Source organism: Lotus japonicus, chromosome 1, assembly GCF_012489685.1.
Source record: "Lotus japonicus ecotype B-129 chromosome 1, LjGifu_v1.2".
NCBI lineage: Eukaryota > Viridiplantae > Streptophyta > Magnoliopsida > Fabales > Fabaceae > Lotus > Lotus japonicus.
The window spans coordinates 911,777-930,513 of NC_080041.1; the positions used below are offsets into that span (position 1 = coordinate 911,777).

The 18,737-nt window shown below is 39.8% G+C and overlaps 4 protein-coding genes across 4 annotated transcripts; 3 read left to right on the top strand and 1 right to left on the bottom strand.

The window, feature by feature from the left end:
• Positions 1 to 1,604: 1,604 nt before the first annotated feature.
• LOC130732884 (uncharacterized) lies at positions 1,605 to 3,212 on the top strand. The gene is made up of 2 exons (XM_057584885.1): positions 1,605 to 1,799; positions 2,358 to 3,212. The coding sequence occupies exons 1-2, from the start codon at positions 1,785 to 1,787 to the stop codon at positions 2,919 to 2,921; spliced, it is 579 nt and encodes a 192-aa protein (XP_057440868.1). The 5' UTR covers positions 1,605 to 1,784; the 3' UTR covers positions 2,922 to 3,212.
• A 1,178-nt stretch (positions 3,213 to 4,390) lies between these two features.
• Positions 4,391 to 6,748, top strand: LOC130732886 (uncharacterized). Its single transcript, XM_057584888.1, has 4 exons — positions 4,391 to 4,692; positions 4,930 to 5,011; positions 5,624 to 5,782; positions 6,527 to 6,748. Exons 1-4 carry the CDS (start codon positions 4,501 to 4,503, stop codon positions 6,589 to 6,591), a joined length of 498 nt encoding a protein of 165 aa, XP_057440871.1. The 5' UTR covers positions 4,391 to 4,500; the 3' UTR covers positions 6,592 to 6,748.
• A 130-nt stretch (positions 6,749 to 6,878) lies between these two features.
• LOC130732885 (NAD(P)H-dependent 6'-deoxychalcone synthase-like) lies at positions 6,879 to 8,289 on the bottom strand. Its single transcript, XM_057584887.1, has 3 exons — positions 7,867 to 8,289; positions 7,534 to 7,777; positions 6,879 to 7,377 (listed from the first exon to the last, which is right to left on the bottom strand). Exons 1-3 carry the CDS (start codon positions 8,187 to 8,189, stop codon positions 7,003 to 7,005), a joined length of 942 nt encoding a protein of 313 aa, XP_057440870.1. The 5' UTR covers positions 8,190 to 8,289; the 3' UTR covers positions 6,879 to 7,002.
• A 6,052-nt stretch (positions 8,290 to 14,341) lies between these two features.
• Positions 14,342 to 18,365, top strand: LOC130732189 (uncharacterized). The gene is made up of 4 exons (XM_057584294.1): positions 14,342 to 15,085; positions 15,199 to 16,650; positions 16,752 to 17,432; positions 17,601 to 18,365. The coding sequence occupies exons 1-4, from the start codon at positions 14,342 to 14,344 to the stop codon at positions 18,363 to 18,365; spliced, it is 3,642 nt and encodes a 1,213-aa protein (XP_057440277.1).
• Positions 18,366 to 18,737: the final 372 nt, after the last annotated feature.

An 18,737-nucleotide genomic window follows, 5' to 3' on the forward strand; every position in this document is an offset into this window, starting at 1 on the left:
TCCTCCTCAGCTATTTAACGTCTCTTTAGCCATAGCCATAGCCTAGGTAGCACACACAACCTAGGGGTGTACAAGATTCGGCTCTACCCGCCAACTCATCCCGGCCCAAGTTTTTAGGGTCGGGTTGAACCCGACCCGATCATTAAAAGAGACCGGGTTCGGGTTGATCTTTGAGTTACCCGACTTCGGGTAGGGTCGGGTCCGGATTGACACTCGGGTCACCCAGACCCGTCCCACATATATATATTATAAAATTTTAATTTGTTATAATGATTAAAATGTGTTAGATGGTCCTCAAATTTATCTTACCATGTGAATGAGATTAAAATGTTTAACATCTACCTTATGAATTAAATAAACGTTGGTCAAACTATGGACAATTTCATGCTCTAACAAGAGAAAATCATGTGTGTGTATTATGCACATGTGAGACAAGTGAAGAATGATCAAACAAAATGAGTGACATGTGTATATAGATCAAACAAAATGTAAACCTCTCAAGTGCAATAGATTATGAAATAATTGGTTCATTTCAAGTTCTTTCTTCTAAAAAATAGTTCCAACTTATAACTCTTTTAGTATGTTATTATCTTTAAATTTTACAATTAGTATCAAATAGTCTTAGACTTATTGTCCCTCTGGCCAACCCGGTCCCGTCCTACATAGACCCGTCCAAAATTGGACCCGCATAATGTCTGGTTGATTCCGGTTTAGGGACAGGTTAGGGTTAACCAAAACCCGTCCCAATCCGTCTCTTGTACACCCCTATCACAACCTGTCCATCAACACATGATTCACCTATTATATTATTTAGTTATTGACTCGGATATCACTGCTTATTCAAAAAACTAAACTCGTCCCTTCTATCAATCAACTTTTCTGCGATTCAAACTTGTGATTTCATTCTTACATAACTCTAATTTGTTTTTTTTTTCTGGTCAATTAACTCTAACTTCAGCAACTTGTTCGTTACTACACAATTTTCTTAAGGATTATTATTCACCTATTTTTCATTTCAAGTTATAATATTATTAATTGTACTATTATCTTATTTATCTTATCACATCAAAATCAAAGTCATAAAAAGAAAGGCAGAGTAGCTAGCCAGCTACAAAACTACAACAAGGTCGGTGATGTATTTCCACGCGTCGTGCACCTATTGGCTAGTGTTACGGCAGTTTTTTTGTTCACTCCTTCTTGGGCCCATTTAATAGGGCCATTGGCCCACCACTAAAGCCTATATAGGAACCCAAAACAAGTGATGCAAAACATACACCGGTTAATTACCGCTCAATTTAATTAGTACTACAAACTATTTATTTTGTGCTTTAACCTTCACAAATTGTCATTTTAATCCTATTTAATTAGCACTCAATCATGATTAATTTGGTAATTCCCCTATAGAACCGACTGCACAAAGCACAGAAGCTTAGAACCAAAAGAAGATGATGGCATCGATGAAAAATCATGCTCCATTATTCACCTCCCAATAGAGAGATCCAAAACAAACATTATTAAATAATAGTGTAACCTCATCTCCAAGCTTTTGCCACCATTATTGCCAAACATGCTTGTTGAAATTCAGTGAATGAATGAGGCGTCAAATCCCAAGATTCTTGAACTGTATGCCCCCACCTCTTCTTTTATTTCATCAACTTGAGCTCTCTACTGCTATATAAACCAATCTCATTGCTCATTTCTTCTCATCAAAAGCTAGCATTGTTTCCTATACCACCCTTAACCTTTCTCTTTTAGAATCATTTGCATATACTCTTTGTATTTCAATGGCCACTGCTCAGGTAATTCTATTAAGTGCTTAGTACTATATTTCAGATGGTTTATCAGAACTATGGATCTCCTCTCATGTTTAAACTTCACATGAGATCATCACATTTACATTGTCTTTATATCTCTCTACGACTCTACATACATATTAAAATAGGTGAAACTCTGAATATTTATGAATTATGAAGAAACATATAGATATGAAGTTTCACATAAGTCATAAGTGCATATGCACTACCTTATCATTTTTCTTGCAACATGAGAGAGGATTCTGATCCAACAAATATGTGTCCTTCCTAATGTTCTTTCAGCATTATTTTCTTTATTTAAGCTGCATGTGCACTACCTAATTATTTTTCTTGCGAAAGTGTCTAATAGCATGTTTGATGAATTTCTCTTTCCTTAAAATTAATTCTGGCACCGAGAGGCTACTCACATAAAATTCTCTTCATTATTGATTTTGACTTCAGAATCAATTGTAGAAGAATTTTCCAAATATGCACTAAACGAGTGCTCAAATAAACAATATTTAACATTTGGACATGTCTTTGCCTTGGATTTTGATTTTGTAGGTTGCATCAGCAAACTCTGCCCTCCATGATGACACAACTAAGGCTTCATTGAAGGATCATGAGGAGAAAACCACAGAACAAGTTGTTGAAACTCAAACACCAGAACCAGAACCTGTCTCTGAGAAAACCAAAGAAGAAGATTCTGCAGTTACTGAGGCCTCAGAACCAGAACCCACAGAAGACAATCCTTCAATTGAAGCTGAGACAACAGAGGTGGTAGAAGAAGTTGTGACTGTGACAGTCACAGATGAGCCAAAAGTTGAGGAGAAGACAGATGGGGAAGCAAAAAAAGAAGCAACTGAGACAAAGGAAACCAAAGAAAGTGCTGATCCTGTTGAAGTTCAGGCACCAGAAGCTGGAGAAGAACCTGAGACAGTGACTCTTAAAGAGGATGCTTCGAAAGAAGAGGAGAAGGTAGCTGAGCCTGAAGCTAAGGAAGAGGTTGTTAATACAGAAGCCCCGGATGAGAAGAAAGAGGAGGAAAAGTTGGACACAGAAGGCTCAGATGAGAAGAAAGAGGAGGAGGAAGTGATCAAAGTGGCACCAGCTGAGAAGACTGAGTGAAGAAGATGAAGGGAAAATGTGCTGTTTAGAGGGTTACTTTTCAGTTGCATGTCTTGTTGCTTTGCTCCATGTCTTTTTCTTTGTTTAGTGGTCTAATAAAATAGCTGGTAGCTAAAATGAGCGGTGACCTATTTGAAAATGTACCAATGCAAAAGCTACTCAGTACTCAACCAAATGGTATGTATGTGGGTCTCCAAGGTAGTATGAATGAAGTCTGTTATGGTCCTTGTGATTCTGCAGAAATGCAGGATATGCTTTGTTTGTTCAAATAAATTCCTAGATTTCCAGTTATCTAATGATTTGTTTTACAATATTTTGGCATTTATTTGATATTTTGAGTGAGAATTTGAGTGAAGAGATATTTTGTTCCTTATTTTGACCTCTTGAGGAGCCAACCGGTACTAATTATTAAACATTTAAAAGATTCATTGTTCATTACATTGCAGCATGACTTAAAAATGAGTAGACCTAGTTGGTAATTCTGAATCATGTTATGAAGCTATACATCCAATATGCGAAGTTGTTTAATGATTCCACCACTTATCTTAAATATCATTAGTCTACTTAGAATTAGGGTGATTTAACTCAAACTTTTTTATGATCATTTAAACAAACCCGCAATAATATGACAAGGCAGATTTCATGATGCTTTAGTTTAATGAGAGAATTATGGCCAACAGAGATTGGCACATCTAGTCATTGGAACCGGAGTTGAGTCTCACCTTCTCAAGGGTGTAGGTTCAATTTCTCTTGTGGTCTTTAAAATTTCAAGTTGGTGAACACCCTCTATTTAGAGATTTTCTGACCCTCCATGGCTAGTGTAATTGGGTTCAGTGAACCCTGAATGTGATTGTGATAAGAAAGAAATAGAGAAATTTCACCTAAATTTCTTTAATTGATAATTTATTTACATTTATTGAATTTATCATATCAATATTTCATATTAAAATTTAAAGTTAAATAATGAAAATTACATACGAAACCATATCAATCAATATTCCTTGCTTAAGAACTTCAAAATTAAATAAATATGTAGGTTCTTTTTTAAAATATGTAAAAAAGAAAACAATTTACCGAAAAAATGTTCAAAATTAATTTACCACCATGAGGTTACTTGCGACGGAAAGCTAATCCGTCACAACAATGGATGTGCAAGAAAGAAAATTTTCTAATAAATGATGGAATTTGCGACGAACTAAATCCCTGTTAATATACCGTCGCTAAATATACCTCACATACATGAATTTGTGACGGATATGTTTTCCGTCGCAATATAGTGACAGGTTTTTAACCGTCGCAAAATCAGTGACAATAAACTTGCGACGGACAGATTTCCGTCGCCAAATCACTGAAAGGAATTTGTGACGGATATGTTCTCCGTCGCAATATGTCGTACCAGATTTAGTTTTCCGCCGCAATAATCAATTTCTCTCTGCTTCACTCAAAACTGCCCCATATAGGATATCATCAGCTCCACATATATAAGATGCAATTTGAACCAGTAATATCATCTTCAATAGGTTTTATCTTCCCCTGTAGATAGAAATTGGTGCATTTGAGTCATTATTCTGACAGAGAAATGGCATCAGTAGTATCACTGTTGTCAAACTCGGCAATGGTAAGTGGCAGAGACCAAGTGTATGTAGCAGCAATGCCTCTAAGGGCTGCAAAGGGACCACCCCAGTTGCTCATGTCTGCTGCTTACACCCTCAATATCTGGGATTTGCAGCATTTCATGGTCATCATCAAACCCTGCAGCTCACCTTCTCAGGTTAATAGAATCCAAATAGAAATGATTTCTATCAAATGGAGAAAATTTGTATATAGTTACTAGTTTCCCTGCCAATTCATGGATAAGGGTGCTATGCACAATTTCATTTTTTTTTTCTTAATGAGTCTGATATTTGAAGTGATTTGATATGACCTATGCTGCTGTTGAGTTCATCTCATAAGGGTGCCTATTTCAAGCTTGAGTTCTAGTTTGATTACAGTGGAAGTGCTTTTTCAGGTTCTGGTTTATGATTTTCAACCAATAGATCCTGAAGATATATATGTGGCACTAGCAGTTCTAAGTGGTAGGGCAGTGCCAGGTGAGAATATGAGAATGCTAGTCTGCTTCTGAATGGTTGAAATTTTAATTACCAAGATAATGCATGTTTTTTCTAGACTATGAAAAAGTGTAGAATGCTATGCATAGTTTACAAAAACTTGAAATAAAAACTGATGACTTATCTACCAAGATTAATGTTATTTATCTTCTGTTACATGCTCATACCATCATGTGTTAAGGCTACAAGATTTTAATTACCGTCGGACATAAACTATATCAAAAATCACAATGTGGGTGTATTTATGCTGAAAGATGTTCCTTGTTATTATGATCAATAATTTGCTTCATCATATGAGCTTTTGTGTTATTTGTGTAGTTTCCTTCTGGCCCTCAGTTTTTATCAGTGAAAGGGTGTGATGTGATGTATTTTGTTCTCAGAATTTAGCAGAGGAATTTTTTTTCGGTGCTTGTATAATTGGAGCAATAGTAGTTTTATGAATTTGATTTCTGGAGCATTATGTTCTTCAGAGATGAAATTATAAAGCCAACCAAGTTACAATTCATTTGACAAACATGGACTCTTCTTAGCTTTCTTAAGCTTTCTGATTGGATTTCAACTTATTCAAATCATGACCTCTGTTAATATTCTTAGGAGCTGTTCTCGTGAGGAAGTTAAAAAAGTTGCCACGACGAAAATGCTGGCTAGTTGGATATGCAAACTCAAATGCTGTGGAAATTGCAAGTGAATACAACAAGATATGGGAAACAAATTTGAGGATTGGTCTTAATGATTGTCGCAATTACACCAATGGTAATAATTTAGTTCAACAATGGACTATATCTTATGTTAAAATGTTGCGTCTCTCTTCATGATAGGTACTCACGGTTAGCAGGTTAGTTAAGTAGCTTAGTTAAGAAGTGTTAGTAGTTTGTTAGTTAGTTAGAAGAGTTTAGTTAGTTGTGAAAGGGAGTATTATAAATAAGAGAGTTAGAGAGATCTTTTGTATCTTTTGGATATCATTTGGGATTTTGGATTAGGGAGAGGAGCTCTCTCTTGTATCTGTCTCTAATTCCCTAATTTGGGTGGGGGGGGGGGGGGCTTCTACCATTGAAGAATATCAGTTCTTGGCTGGGTTCTATCATCATACCTATTAAACAGGTGGTACCCTATGAATATTCATCTCTTAAATATCCATGAAGAGAGAGAGATAGACACAAAATTTTACATGACATCCTCATATGCCATGAAAGGATACTATGTTTTTTGTGGAAAAAATTCGGAGGATCCTTGCGTTTTGTGTGTTATTACTATATAAATTACATAATTGGGAAATCATGAACTCCATATGTCTAGGATCATAATTCAACCTGCCCTGCACAATTGGATTGTGATATTGCGTTCTTGTGTTAGTCAAGTAGCTCATTGGGAAACTTGAATGGTTAATTTACAAGTTCTATTGAACATAATTTGACTTCAGCTACACTTCATTCAATTGGTTTAAATGTTTAATCATGTTTGGCCATGCGGTATTGAATTTTTCTGGTGAATTTAAAGGTTTGGTCAGGCAACTCACAGGCGAAAGTGATGTGCTGAAGCGTTTGAGAAACCTCGGTAGTTAGAGGTAATCCATTGACTTGCTCGATGATCATGTTATTGAATTACTTTCCCTTGTATCATGCTTTGTTTTTATGGCCTCTGAAAGTATTTTCTGTTGCTGTGTTATGCACCATTAAAGGTGATATAGAACTGTTATGAAAGATTTGTTTCTCTTGTTAGGCCTCAATATGACATATGAGCCTTAGTAATATATTTCTTTTATTTGTTGGGAACATCCCTTAATTGAATGATTAAATTATACCAATCACTAGAATAACAACTTGTGTAAAATAACTGTGGCAAAAGAAACTTGTGTAACATCATTTATTTAAACCCAAAAGGAAAAGACAGCTCATTCAAAGCTCTACATTTCAGGATAAGAAACAAAGATTAAAAAAAGGAATTAATTCAAGGCAAACATCAATAACTTATGCTTAGTCATCATAGAGATCATTGAGCTGGGGCTTGGTTGGTCCAGGAATCAGACGGTTCTGCTTGATTTGATCTATTTTCTCAAGATCCTCCTTTGTGAGTGCCCAATCAAAGATTTGCAGATTTTGGTTCATCCTGTCCTTATCATAGCTCTTTGCCGCAAATGTGACTCCTTGTTCATACAACCACCTCAGACTGACCTGAGCTATAGTCTTTCCATGAGCCTCTGCAATCTCTTTCAACATATCATTCTCCATAACTTCATTTGGTCCCCTGCTGCCACCTTTCCTCAAAGGTGAGAAGGCGGTGAGGACTATTCCATTTGCATTGCAGAACTCTCTTAGTTCCTTTTGTTGCCATGCAAGGTTCATCTCCACCTATATAATATATATCAATTGATTAATTTTAGTTAGTCAACATTAATCAATCTCATAATCATTCATATGAACAACACACACAATCAAGACTCAGGAAGATAATAAATGAATTCAAACAGCACAATTGTGAGAGAGTTGGGTTGGTTAATTAATTACTTGATTCACAGCAGGAAGGATATTGGCAACAGAGAGCAGATTTTGAAGTTTCTTAACAGAGAAGTTGCTGACACCAATAGCTTTGGTGAGGCCAAGTTTGAGGCACTCTTCCATGGATTCCCAGACACCCTTCACATCAAATGGCAAGAGATCCTCCATAGCAATTGGAAATGAGAACTTTCCTGGTGTAGAACTGAGGGGCCAGTGGATCAGATAAAGGTCCAAGTACTCCAGTTGAAGAGTTCTGCACAAAAGAAGTACACGAGCTTCATCAAACCACTGATTGAACCAACCAATATTGAAAGAAGTGTGTATATACTTGATGTTACTTACTTGAGTGATTTCTGCAAAGCAGGAACAACAAGATGAGGGTGGTTTTCAGTGACCCAAAGCTTGGAAGTGACAAAGAGCTCTTCACGAGAGACAAGTCCAAGGTCAAGTGCTTCCTTCAAAGCTTCACCAAGAGCTTGTTCAGAGCCATATGCAGCAGCAGTGTCAAAGTGTCTGTAACCTTGTTTGATGGCTTCAATGATTGCATCTCTTGTGTCTTTCTTACATGTGAAGTCAGGGGCTGATCCCATTCCAATCACTGGAATCTTCAGTTGGTCAGAGGTGTTGGTAAGCACCCTTGTTGGGATTTCAATAGCAGCAGCCATTTTGAGAAAAGCTTCAAATTTGTTTAGTGTAGAGAGAGTTTAGAGTAGTACTGTAGTAGTATTACACTTTGAGATTTGGTTGTTGATGATGGATTGAGCTGGGGTTGCAACCTTTTTTATACCTGAAAATGGGTACATGCATATTCCTATGGTCAAACTTGGAAGGCTTTAATATATTACACTTTTGTTTTTATGTTTCTGCTTCCATTTTTAGCTTATTTTGTTGCAAGTGAAGTTGGTGAGTTGGTGGTTAGCTAGCCTCCATCCCTATCTCATTATCAATTCTTTTCTGTTTTCTTGCTACAGGAACAAATATATAATAATTGAATAGCTAAAGTTTCTCTATTATGATAGGTTGAATCTTTTATTCAATCTAGTTGGGCGGCAAGGTGATAGGCGTCCCTTATAAAATTTATATATGACTATAATTGTGTACTACATTAGGTGCCCACTAGGGTGGGGAATTAACATTTTGGTCCACCGGTGCACCAGGGGGATAATTTAGACTTTTCCCCAACCTTTCCTTCTCCCTTCCACTTTACCCTGGTACCCTCCCTCAACAATCCCAGGTTTCTCTACCATGAAGATTGTGTTTCAGATCTGGGTTTTTAGGTGTCGGAGATGTCATCGGCGATAGATATGCGGCGGTGGTTGCTAGTGTTTGCAGATCTGGGATTTTTCCATTGATGTTCATGAATGTTTTTCAAACTCATGAGCCTTACAAATATGTATTTGCTCCAGAATGATTTTTTGATTTTCTTTCTCACCTGGTTAATTGTTGATCATCTTGTGAAGAATAGTGACTGAGCTTGCAAATCTGGGATTTTTCCATTGATTTGAGATTTATTTTATTTTCTGCAGTGGCAACCCAAACCCTCTTTTTTCTACATCCGCTCAACCACCACAGTTGGTGTAGCATTCGATCCATTGACTCTTCCATCGTTTTTCAATCTCATTTCTCTGAAATTCCTGATTTCAATTGAATGGCTTCTTCTTCTTCTCTCGCCACTGACCCCTTCCTCACCGCTTCCAGAACCGATTTCGCTTTCTCCGCCTTCCCTCCCCTCAGTCCCACTCCTCTGTCTACCTCCGCCCTCGCTTCCCCAAGAAACTCTGTCAGTTCTCTCTCCCTCCCTCTGTTAATCGCTTGTTTTTCTTTTAAACTATTGCTTTGCATTATCTTTATGTGTTCTCTGATTATTACTATTATGGAATTTGTCGCAATATGAGCGTTTTCTGCTACTAGGATTTGAATTTGTAACTTAAAATCATGAATGCATTGTTCTGAGTTCTGAAATTGCTGGTGTTGTGTGATCATGATGTATGAAATTGGATGCTCACTGTTTCTCAAACCAGGAAGAAAGTAAAGATGCTTCTGAATGAATGGGTAGAGAAGACACCAGGAACAGGGAACGGAGAAAGAGGAGGGGTTGTCAATTTTCATTTTTGCCCTTTTAATCATCATCGAATCCTAACCGTTCAATTAAAGAATATTCCAAGATTCTTAGATCTTATGGTGTTTAACCCTGGTGCACCGGTGGACCAAAAAAAAAGGTTGCCCACCCTAGTGGGCACCCTAGATTTAATTGTATAAGATGATAAAATTTGAATGCTTTCATACGCATTTCTCAAAATTTTCAAGCCTCGTAAGCTTAAATGGACACTATTAGTGAGGAGTGACGTGAGAGACAATTCTTTTTAAACAAAAATGATTTAATTTGTACTTATCTACGTTCAAAGTTGTACATGTAGGTGTGAACCTATGAGGTTAAAGAAACCATGAAAATGTGAATTTAAAGAGAAGGAAATTAGAGACCGATAAAAAATTAGAATGTCATAATATATAAAAATAATTATTTAGTGAAGCCTTCGTACACAGTTTCAAAGGACTCTTTCTGTAAAATTTCTCTCTTTTGCCAGGAGCTGAAAGTGCATCTAAATTCCAAAAGCGCATTTGAATTTCTCCCTTTTCTTCCTTTTGCCGAGAGCTGAAAGTACATCTAAATTAAAAACTGACAGATTAATTTTCAGAAGAAATCTCATTTCGAAAGACTACAAATCGGTAAAATGTCATGTTAAAATAGTAGCCCGTGCGGAGTATTTTTCTTTTTAATTTTTTAATAAGTATTTTAAATATTATGTAGTAATTTTATATTTTGAAACTCTTCGTGAAAAACTCAATGTGATTGAGAAATTACTTTCTCCCCCACCTTGAGTTTGAGGGGGCCTATTAGAGTAATATAGTTACTGCTATTTTAGTGTTACTGTTAAGTATCATTAGGTGAATGTTGCCTGTGTTCTGTTCAGTTAGTTAGTGTCTAGCTGGCAAGTTTGTTAGAGAGTTAGTTACATGCTTAGCTGTCATAGTTAGTAAGAGTTACCTTCCTCTGCAAGCTAACAAATCTCATAGTATAAATACTGAAATCTCTCTTGTATTCATTATCTTTCAAATCAATGAAATTCAGTTGAAGAAAACCAAGAGAGCAAAGTTAGTAAGTAACCTGTAAACACTGCTATGAACCCTCATTGATACTTGTGGTGCATTTGTCTATGCACCACCACCCCCCCCCCCCCCCCCCCCCCTTTCGCTTGCGTCTTCCATCATTAATTACACCCAAATTTCCATCACTAGTTTGCATTGCAGCAGTCTCATTATCACCTTCTTCGGCCATTGTCTCCTCAATGGCCTTTAGATAACGTATTGCTTTATCATATTGTTTGGTGTAGTCAGTGACATTCTTCGAGACAAGTGTAGACATCAACCAAGGATACATATCTAGCAATTAATTGAGAGCCCCAAAAATAATAATGTTCGCCCTCCCTGGCACGAAGTCCATCCTTCGCACCCTTACTCCATCTAGATATAACCAAACTTTTTGGATGGTTGTGATGATTTACTCCGGACAATACAACTACAGATCGTCGATGCTTGTTCCTGCGACAAGTACAATCAAGAGCCAACACAGAATGGAAAATAAAGAAAATAAATAAAAGTAATGGATATAATATATATTGATAGAAAAAAAATGAAGCATTTATTAAATGTCTGAAATGATTCTATGTATGAGGAGTGTTATTATCTTTTGAACGATAGAGTTTAGAGTTTATTATCTTATATGAATTACTAACATTTATATATGAATAAACAGAGGATGTATCATATGAGAAAAATGTTTTTATACGAGAAAATCAGAATAAATCATAATCATTAGATTTAATCATGAATGATCAAGATTAAAACAATTTAATGTTCACATGATCACTTAAAAATGTCATGTGACTTTTTTAAAATGTCACACGACTTCATGTTTTAACCTTCACAATTAATAATTAGATCTAAAGATTATGATTTATTCTTATTTTCTCACATAACAACATTTTTCTCATATGATACATCTCATATAGGGGTATGTATATATATTTTGTTTTCTGATATGGTAAATAAACTGAAATCCATAAACGATCTGAGCACTAAAGTCAAGTCCTGTAGAGTTCTTTTTTTCTTTCTTTCGAACTACTGTAGAGTTCTTTTTATCAAAAATGTTTAATAAGTGTCACGGTGAATTTTTTTTATGTTTCATTGCATTTCAAGTGGGCCTAGCCCAAAAGGATACAAACATAGTGAAGCTGGTCTCAACATGGTCAAATGAGGGTGTTAAATCGACCAAAAAAAAGAGGGTGTTAAATGGGCATTAAATTTTCCACCCCATCAACCAATTTCTCATCCCACTTTAAAGTGGGGATTGTCCATAATGCCCCCGTTTTTCATACATTACAAGATATGTAATCCCGAAACCCATGTTGAGTAGCATTTGGAGAATTTAAAACCCGGAATGCTACCCATGTTGAGTAAATAAACCTATTTTTGTGTTTCAGGATTTATTTTCCAGAAGCGAGACTAAAATTCAACATTCAACTTCTTTGTGTTCCGAAAAATGGAGGGTATTTTGGGGTTTTAGGAAATTAGTTGAGTGAGAAATTTAATGGGTGGGGTGGCACCCCAAGCAACCAATTTAACATCCCACTTTAAAGTGGGGATTGTCTAGAATACCCTGATATTTAGTACATTCCGAGATTTGTAATCTCATAACCTCTGTCGAGCTGCATTCCAGAAATTTAATCATGGGTACCATCCATTGACGCTTCCGAGTTTTAATTCCTGGAAACTCCCGGGAATTTAAAACTAGGAACACAATAAATATGGATTCCAATATTTTAAAACTGGAATAATGCATTATTTAACTTACGAAACGTTTCGGGATCTAATTACCGAACTTAATTTTTGTCTTTCAGGTTCTAAAATCTGGAATACTATCCCAAAACTTATTTTATGTCTTCCGGGTTTTAAATTCCGGAAAAAAAGTGGAAAGGTAAAGGAAAGGGTGTGAGTTTAAAATGAAAGGGTATTTTGGGGTTTCAATTTATTGGGTAGGGCGGGAATTTGGTTGAGTTCGGCGGAAAATTTAACACCCCTCCAATGAATACAAATGATAAAAACATGACCAGCAAAAGGGACCAAATACAAACAAGGGAAATTAAAGTTCACGTGGGGATCTCAAAGTAAAAAGGAAGAGAATGGGGTCTGCTAGGGCAAAAAATAGGTTTTGGTGCGCCGCCGTCTTTGACTAACTCCACCGACTCAGTTTTCTGCAGACGCTGACCACAGGGAGATCCTCCTCTCTTTCTGTGCTATTTTACCTTATTGGGTATTGCTATTTCCTTGTGGAGTTTTTGCTATAGTTGCTATCTATAGCATTCTCGTGCTTTGTGTGGCCATTCTACCATCACAGTCCAATCTTCTTCGTCTCTGTCATGATGAACAAAAATATGAACATCAAACTGAGCGGCGCGGAAAGCACTGTGTTGCGTATTGGTGCTGTGGAGGTGGACCGGGATCTCGCCGCTGATGTGTGGGCTGTGGGCAAGCTCCTCACTCGGGACGTCACGGGCTACATCTTCTGTGTTTTCAAAAGCGTGATGCAACGGCTTTGGGGTGATTCCAACTATGTGGACATCCGAGAAGTGTCTCCAAACTTATTTGTATTCCGTTTTGCAAATACCAGGGAACGAAATTTTGCGGTGAGGGGGGGACCTTGGCTCTTTGACAGACAGAGTGTAGTGCTGGAGGTATTTCGCCCCAATGGAATTCCCTCTCAGGTCCCTTTGGTGCGGGTACCGTATTGGGTCCAAGTTCATGGCCTTGAGGTCTGGCTTCGGAAGGAAAAGACTGCTGCGGCTCTTGGTGCAGCGTTCGCCGGCTATCTGGGATGGGACAGGTCCGATGCGAGCCGCTTTGGGGATTGTTTCAGAATCCGTGTTTGGGTAGATGTCACAATACCACTACTTAGAGGACAAATGCTTGAAACTGATGGTGGACAGCCCTTCCAAGTTCTTTTCAAATATGAGAAGCTGGGAAACTTGTGCTTCCGGTGTGGTATGATGGACCATATAACCAGAAATTGTGATCGTGAAGCTGGACCAAATGAAAACCGTTCCAACCTACCCTATGGCTCTTGGATGAAGGCTGCAGAGTTCTCTCAACCCTATGCTCGCCAGAGGGACCGCGAGAGTGAGGCCCGACGTACCTCCAGCAAGCAGCGGTCCCAAGCTCATGACCATAGTGGGGCTAGTAGCTCCGCACGGAGCCACCCGCCGCCGGAGGGACACCGTGCTCAGGATAAAGATGATGAATCAGTGGATGGAAACGACATGGATGGCCTGGATGTTGATGAGGAACTACGGAAGCTGGAGAATGAAAACACTGTAAAACCTCCTGTTGTGAACAAGCCAGAGGTCTCTATGGGGAGCGATAGCAAGGAGCTGTATCGGGGCAAAGGACCAGCTTTGGTTTCCAGCCACGGCGAGCATGGGGATCCTCCTACCCCAGCAGCGGAGTTCTCCTTTGGTTCGACGGATCTTGGGCCACCTAATAGGAAGAGAGGTGGGGTGTCTTCGGTCCCTCACGCGTTGGGAAGCACGGGGGTGTCTCCCCCCTTCAAAAAACAAAATAACTCTGATGGATTGGGATTGGCGGAGTCTGCTTTGCAGGCCCGCCCTCCTCAATGAAACTCATATCTTGGAACTGTCGTGGGCTTGGGAACCCACGTGCAGTTCGAGCCTTGCGAAGGCTCATCCGTTCAGAAGTGCCCGATATGGTCTTCAGTATGGAGACGCGGAGGTTTTCCCATGAGATGGCTTCTTTGAGGAATATTGGTGGGCTTGGCAACCTCTTTCCCGTTGGTTGCTCGGGCTCAGGTCGATCTAGAGCGGGTGGTCTTTGTCTTTTTTGGCGAGAGGGGTTGGAGGTGGAATTTATTAGCTCTTCACTCAATCACATTCTACGTATGGTGACAGACCCAGATACTAGCTCCAGTGTTCAGGTTCTTGCAATTTATGGGTGGCCAGAGGAGCATAACAAATGGCGCACGTGGGATTTAGTGAGGAGATACAAACCAGATGATTCGGTTCCGTGGTTATGCATTGGCGATTTTAATGAGGTACTGAGTCCCAATGATAAATTGGGGGGAGGCCCAGTTGATGTGGCGCGCTTGCAGGATTGTGCTAGAACTATAGCGGATTGTGGTTTGAGAGATGTTGGATACTCCGGTTACCGTTTTACTTGGTCTAATAAACGCAAGGCTCCGGGTACTGTGGAGGAGCGGTTGGATTACGCCTTAGTAAATGACAAGTGGCTTGAACAATGGCCGGTGTCTCATGTTTCTCACCTTCCGAGATACAGATCGGACCATAACCCCATTCGCATGTGGTTTGGTGTTCGACGTAAGCAGGAGGAGACTAGACGTGAGAGAATGTTTCGCTTTGAGGAGGTTTGGCTCCAAAAAATGAGGAGTGCATGGAGGTTGTCGCGGAGGCTTGGAGCTCTGGGGGAGGGAGCTGTATTGATCGGCTTGCTTCGGTAGGCCAACACTTGGGCTCGTGGGGACGGGAGGCCTTTGGGGATGTCTCAGGGAAAGTGGCTGATTTACGGGTAAAGCTCCAAGCCTTACAGAGACGTGTACAATCTGAGCAAGTGGTAGAAGAAACAACAACGGTGGAGGGGCAACTAGACGCTTTGTTGGAACAGGAAGAGATTGTTTGGTGTCAAAGGTCCAGGGCAACTTGGCTTAGACATGGTGATAGAAACACGGGTTTCTTCCACAGGAAAGCTTCCCAACGCAGGAAGCGCAATTCAATTGAAGAAATCGAAACTGAGGATGGCAGAACAGTGGACGAGGTCAAGGACATTTACCGTGTTTTAGCTGACTATTTTATGTCTCTCTTTTCCTCTGCAGGTCCTATTGATATTGACTCAGTGACCTCCCTAGTCGCAGGACGACTAACAGCTCACCATCTGGAGATCCTCACTAGGCCTTTCACAAAAGAGGATGTTGAGGAGGCTTTATTCCAAATGCACCCAAATAAGGCCCCAGGCGCTGATGGATTGCCAACTTTGTTTTATCATAAGTTTTGGCATATTATTGGTGAGGACATATCTCAGTTCTGTCTTCATGTCTTACATGGCTCTATATCACCAGGTATTATAAATCGAACTTTGTTAGTGCTTATTCCTAAGGTTAAAAAACCTTTGCATGCTAACCAGTTCAGGCCCATTAGTCTTTGTAATGTTATCTTTAAGATTATCACTAAGACTATGGCGAACAGATTAAAATTAATCTTGCCGGATATTATTTGTGAGGCCCAGAGTGCTTTTGTCCCTGGTCGTTTGATCACGGATAACGCTCTCGTGGCGTTTGAATGTTTTCACTTTATGAAAAAGAAAACAAGTGGCCGTAATGGCGTTCTGGCTCTAAAGCTTGATATGTCCAAAGCTTATGATAGAGTTGAGTGGCCTTTTTTGGCGAGTGTTTTAACACAGATGGGATTCCCTCTCTCTTGGGTCAACCTCATTATGAGTTGTGTAACCACAATGAATTTCTCTATTTTACTAAACGGAGCGCCCCAAACCCCCTTTGCCCCGGGGAGAGGGTTGCGACAGGGTGACCCCTTGTCCCCTTATCTATTCATCCTTTGTGGTGAGGTTTTCTCTGCGCTTATTAATAAAGCAGTAATGTCCTCTTCTTTACATGGTGTTAAGGTAGCTCGATCAGCACCTGTGATTTCTCACTTACTTTTTGCAGATGATAGTGTAATCTTTGCAAAAGCTACGCCAGAGGAGGTGGAGAGTGTGAAGGAAATTCTTTCAACTTACGAGCGAGTTTCAGGACAAGTCATTAACCTTGACAAGTCAACGCTCACATGTAGCCGAAACGTGCCAGATAATTGTTTTAATCACCTTAAAGGGTTAATGAATGTAAAGGTTGTTGAGCATTTTGACAAGTATTTGGGTCTACCAACCATTATTGGTAAGTCAAAGACCCAAATTTTTAACTTTGTTAAGGAGCGGGTTTGGAAGAAACTCAAAGGTTGGAAAGAAAGAGTTTTATCCAGGGCTGGACGAGAGGTGCTAGTGAAGGCGGTTGCACAGGCGATTCCATCTTATGTGATGTCATGTTTCCTCCTTCCGGATGGTTTATGTTCTCAAATTGAATCCATGATAAGCAGGTTCTATTGGGGTGTAATGTTGACAATCGATGTGTTCATTGGCTCAAATGGGATTCTCTTTGCCAACCCAAATGCAAGGGTGGCTTGGGTTTCCGAGATTTTAAAGCGTTTAACATCGCTTTGGTGGGGAAGAACTGGTGGCGAATCATGTCGAAGCCAAATACTATGCTGGCACGGGTTTACAAGTCTGTATATTTCCCACGACAAACAATGTTTGGAGCTAAGAAGGGTTATAGACCAAGCTATGCATGGTCTAGCTTGTTGGGATCAGCTTGGGTCTTTGAGCAAGGAGGTCTTTGGAGAGTTGGGGATGGCAAAACGATTAGAGCTTGGGACGATAAATGGATCCCTTCCTCAACCCCAATGGTGTACCGCGAGGATGTGGCAGCGGAACTTCATGTCACTCATGTGTCGGATTTAATGCTTCCAAATGGAGGGGGGTGGGACCGTGACAAGGTTGAGTTCCTGTGCTGGCCACCTACTGCAACAGCTATCCTTTCTGTCCCCTTGCCCATGTATCATCAGGAGGATAGCTTTTTCTGGCCAGCTACTGTTGATGGATGCTACTCCTCCAAAACAGGTTATCAATTCATCCGAAATCAGCATCATGCGCGTGTGGCATCGGGCTCTTCAGCTCCAGCTATGAGGCCAGCTCTTTGGTTGAAACTTTGGAAGGCAGAGGTAGCACCGAGGTGCTGCGAAACGGCATGGCGAGCATGCCTCAACTTGCTACCTGTTCGTGCGTTATTACACAGTCGAGGAGTGGCAACGGATCCATTGTGCCCTCGGTGTTTAGCGGCTCTGGAAACACATGAGCATGCTCTCTTTTTTTGTCCGTTTATCAAATAGGTCTGGTTTGCCTCTCCGCTGGGGTTTCGTCTTCATGAGGAGTGCTCGGTGCAAGAATTTTTTACTGAATTTCTGGGTGCAGCTGATTGTAATGGCATTGGTATGTTTTTCTCCATCTTATATTCAGTGTGGCAGGCACGTAATGATCTTCTCTTCAGCGCGAAGCAAAGCTCTGTTGATCAGATCCTGTTGCGAGCGTCTAGCCTTCGCCCGTCGAGCAACCAGTTAACTGCTCCTCACCGCCATGGCCGCGAGCATGTTTCTTCATGGCGTCGACCAGCTGCAGGAATTTTTAAAGTGAACTTTGATGCTTCATTGCTGCAATCTCATGAGGCTGGGTTCGGGTTTATAGCAAGGAACAAGGAGGGGGAGGTCTTGGCTGCTGCTACATCGACCATGGGCCCGGTTCTTTCATCGGTTTTGGCAGAAGCACTTGCTTTGCGCTGGGCCTTGGGGTTGGCAAAGGAATTGGGGTTTCGCCGCATCTGGGTTGAGACGGATTGCTTGGTGCTATACAACTATTGGGAACGTAGAGAGGGTGGCTTCTCCCATTTGGAAACAGTTGTTAAGGATTGTCGTTTACTGCTTTGTAGTTTTGATGTTTTTACTTTTACTTTCGTTCGTAGGACCGGCAATTCTGTTGCCGACGCGTTGGCAAAACTTGCTTTTCGTTTAGGCTGTTTGGTCTGGATTGAAGAGGCTCCGTTGGAGGTTTCCTCTCTCATCCAGGATGATGTTTTTGCCTCTGTGGCTTCTTCTCTTTAAATGAAACCCAATTTCAAAAAAAAAAAAAAGTTCACGTGGGAACAAAACAGAGTAGGGCACAAAGCAATAAAGGAACTCTAACAATAAAAAACAATGAAGAAAAATCCTTTGAAGCTATGTATAATTCCAAAGAACAAGCGTTTGGAAAGATCAAAGAAATGAATAATTAAAAGAGAAAAGGTAATTTCACAACATTTGTTTCTCACACTTTTATGTATATTAATTGTCTCTTTGGGCGATTAATGTATTCTTCACGTCATGTTATCAATTTATGTATGTTTTGACCCGAATTAACTTGGGTCTATACCTTAGGGAAATTAAAATTAGGGTTAGACCCTTATTCCTATAAAAGGGAAATGTTCCTCTTGTAAT

Coding starts and splice junctions, on each gene's coding strand:
- LOC130732886 (XM_057584888.1), top strand. CDS start 4,501: ATGGCATCAGTAGTATCACTGTTGTCAAACTCGGCAATGGTAAGTGGC. Junction 4,693..4,929: donor CCTGCAGCTCACCTTCTCAG/GTTAATAGAATC, acceptor GTGCTTTTTCAG/GTTCTGGTTTATGATTTTCA. Junction 5,012..5,623: donor AAGTGGTAGGGCAGTGCCAG/GTGAGAATATGA, acceptor TAATATTCTTAG/GAGCTGTTCTCGTGAGGAAG.
- LOC130732885 (XM_057584887.1), bottom strand. CDS start 8,189: ATGGCTGCTGCTATTGAAATCCCAACAAGGGTGCTTACCAACACCTCT. Junction 7,778..7,866: donor GCTTTGCAGAAATCACTCAA/GTAAGTAACATC, acceptor TCTTTTGTGCAG/AACTCTTCAACTGGAGTACT. Junction 7,378..7,533: donor TCCTTCCTGCTGTGAATCAA/GTAATTAATTAA, acceptor TATATTATATAG/GTGGAGATGAACCTTGCATG.
- LOC130732189 (XM_057584294.1), top strand. CDS start 14,342: ATGGTCTTCAGTATGGAGACGCGGAGGTTTTCCCATGAGATGGCTTCT. Junction 16,651..16,751: donor TATCCAGGGCTGGACGAGAG/GTGCTAGTGAAG, acceptor CATGATAAGCAG/GTTCTATTGGGGTGTAATGT. Junction 17,433..17,600: donor TGAAACTTTGGAAGGCAGAG/GTAGCACCGAGG, acceptor TTTATCAAATAG/GTCTGGTTTGCCTCTCCGCT.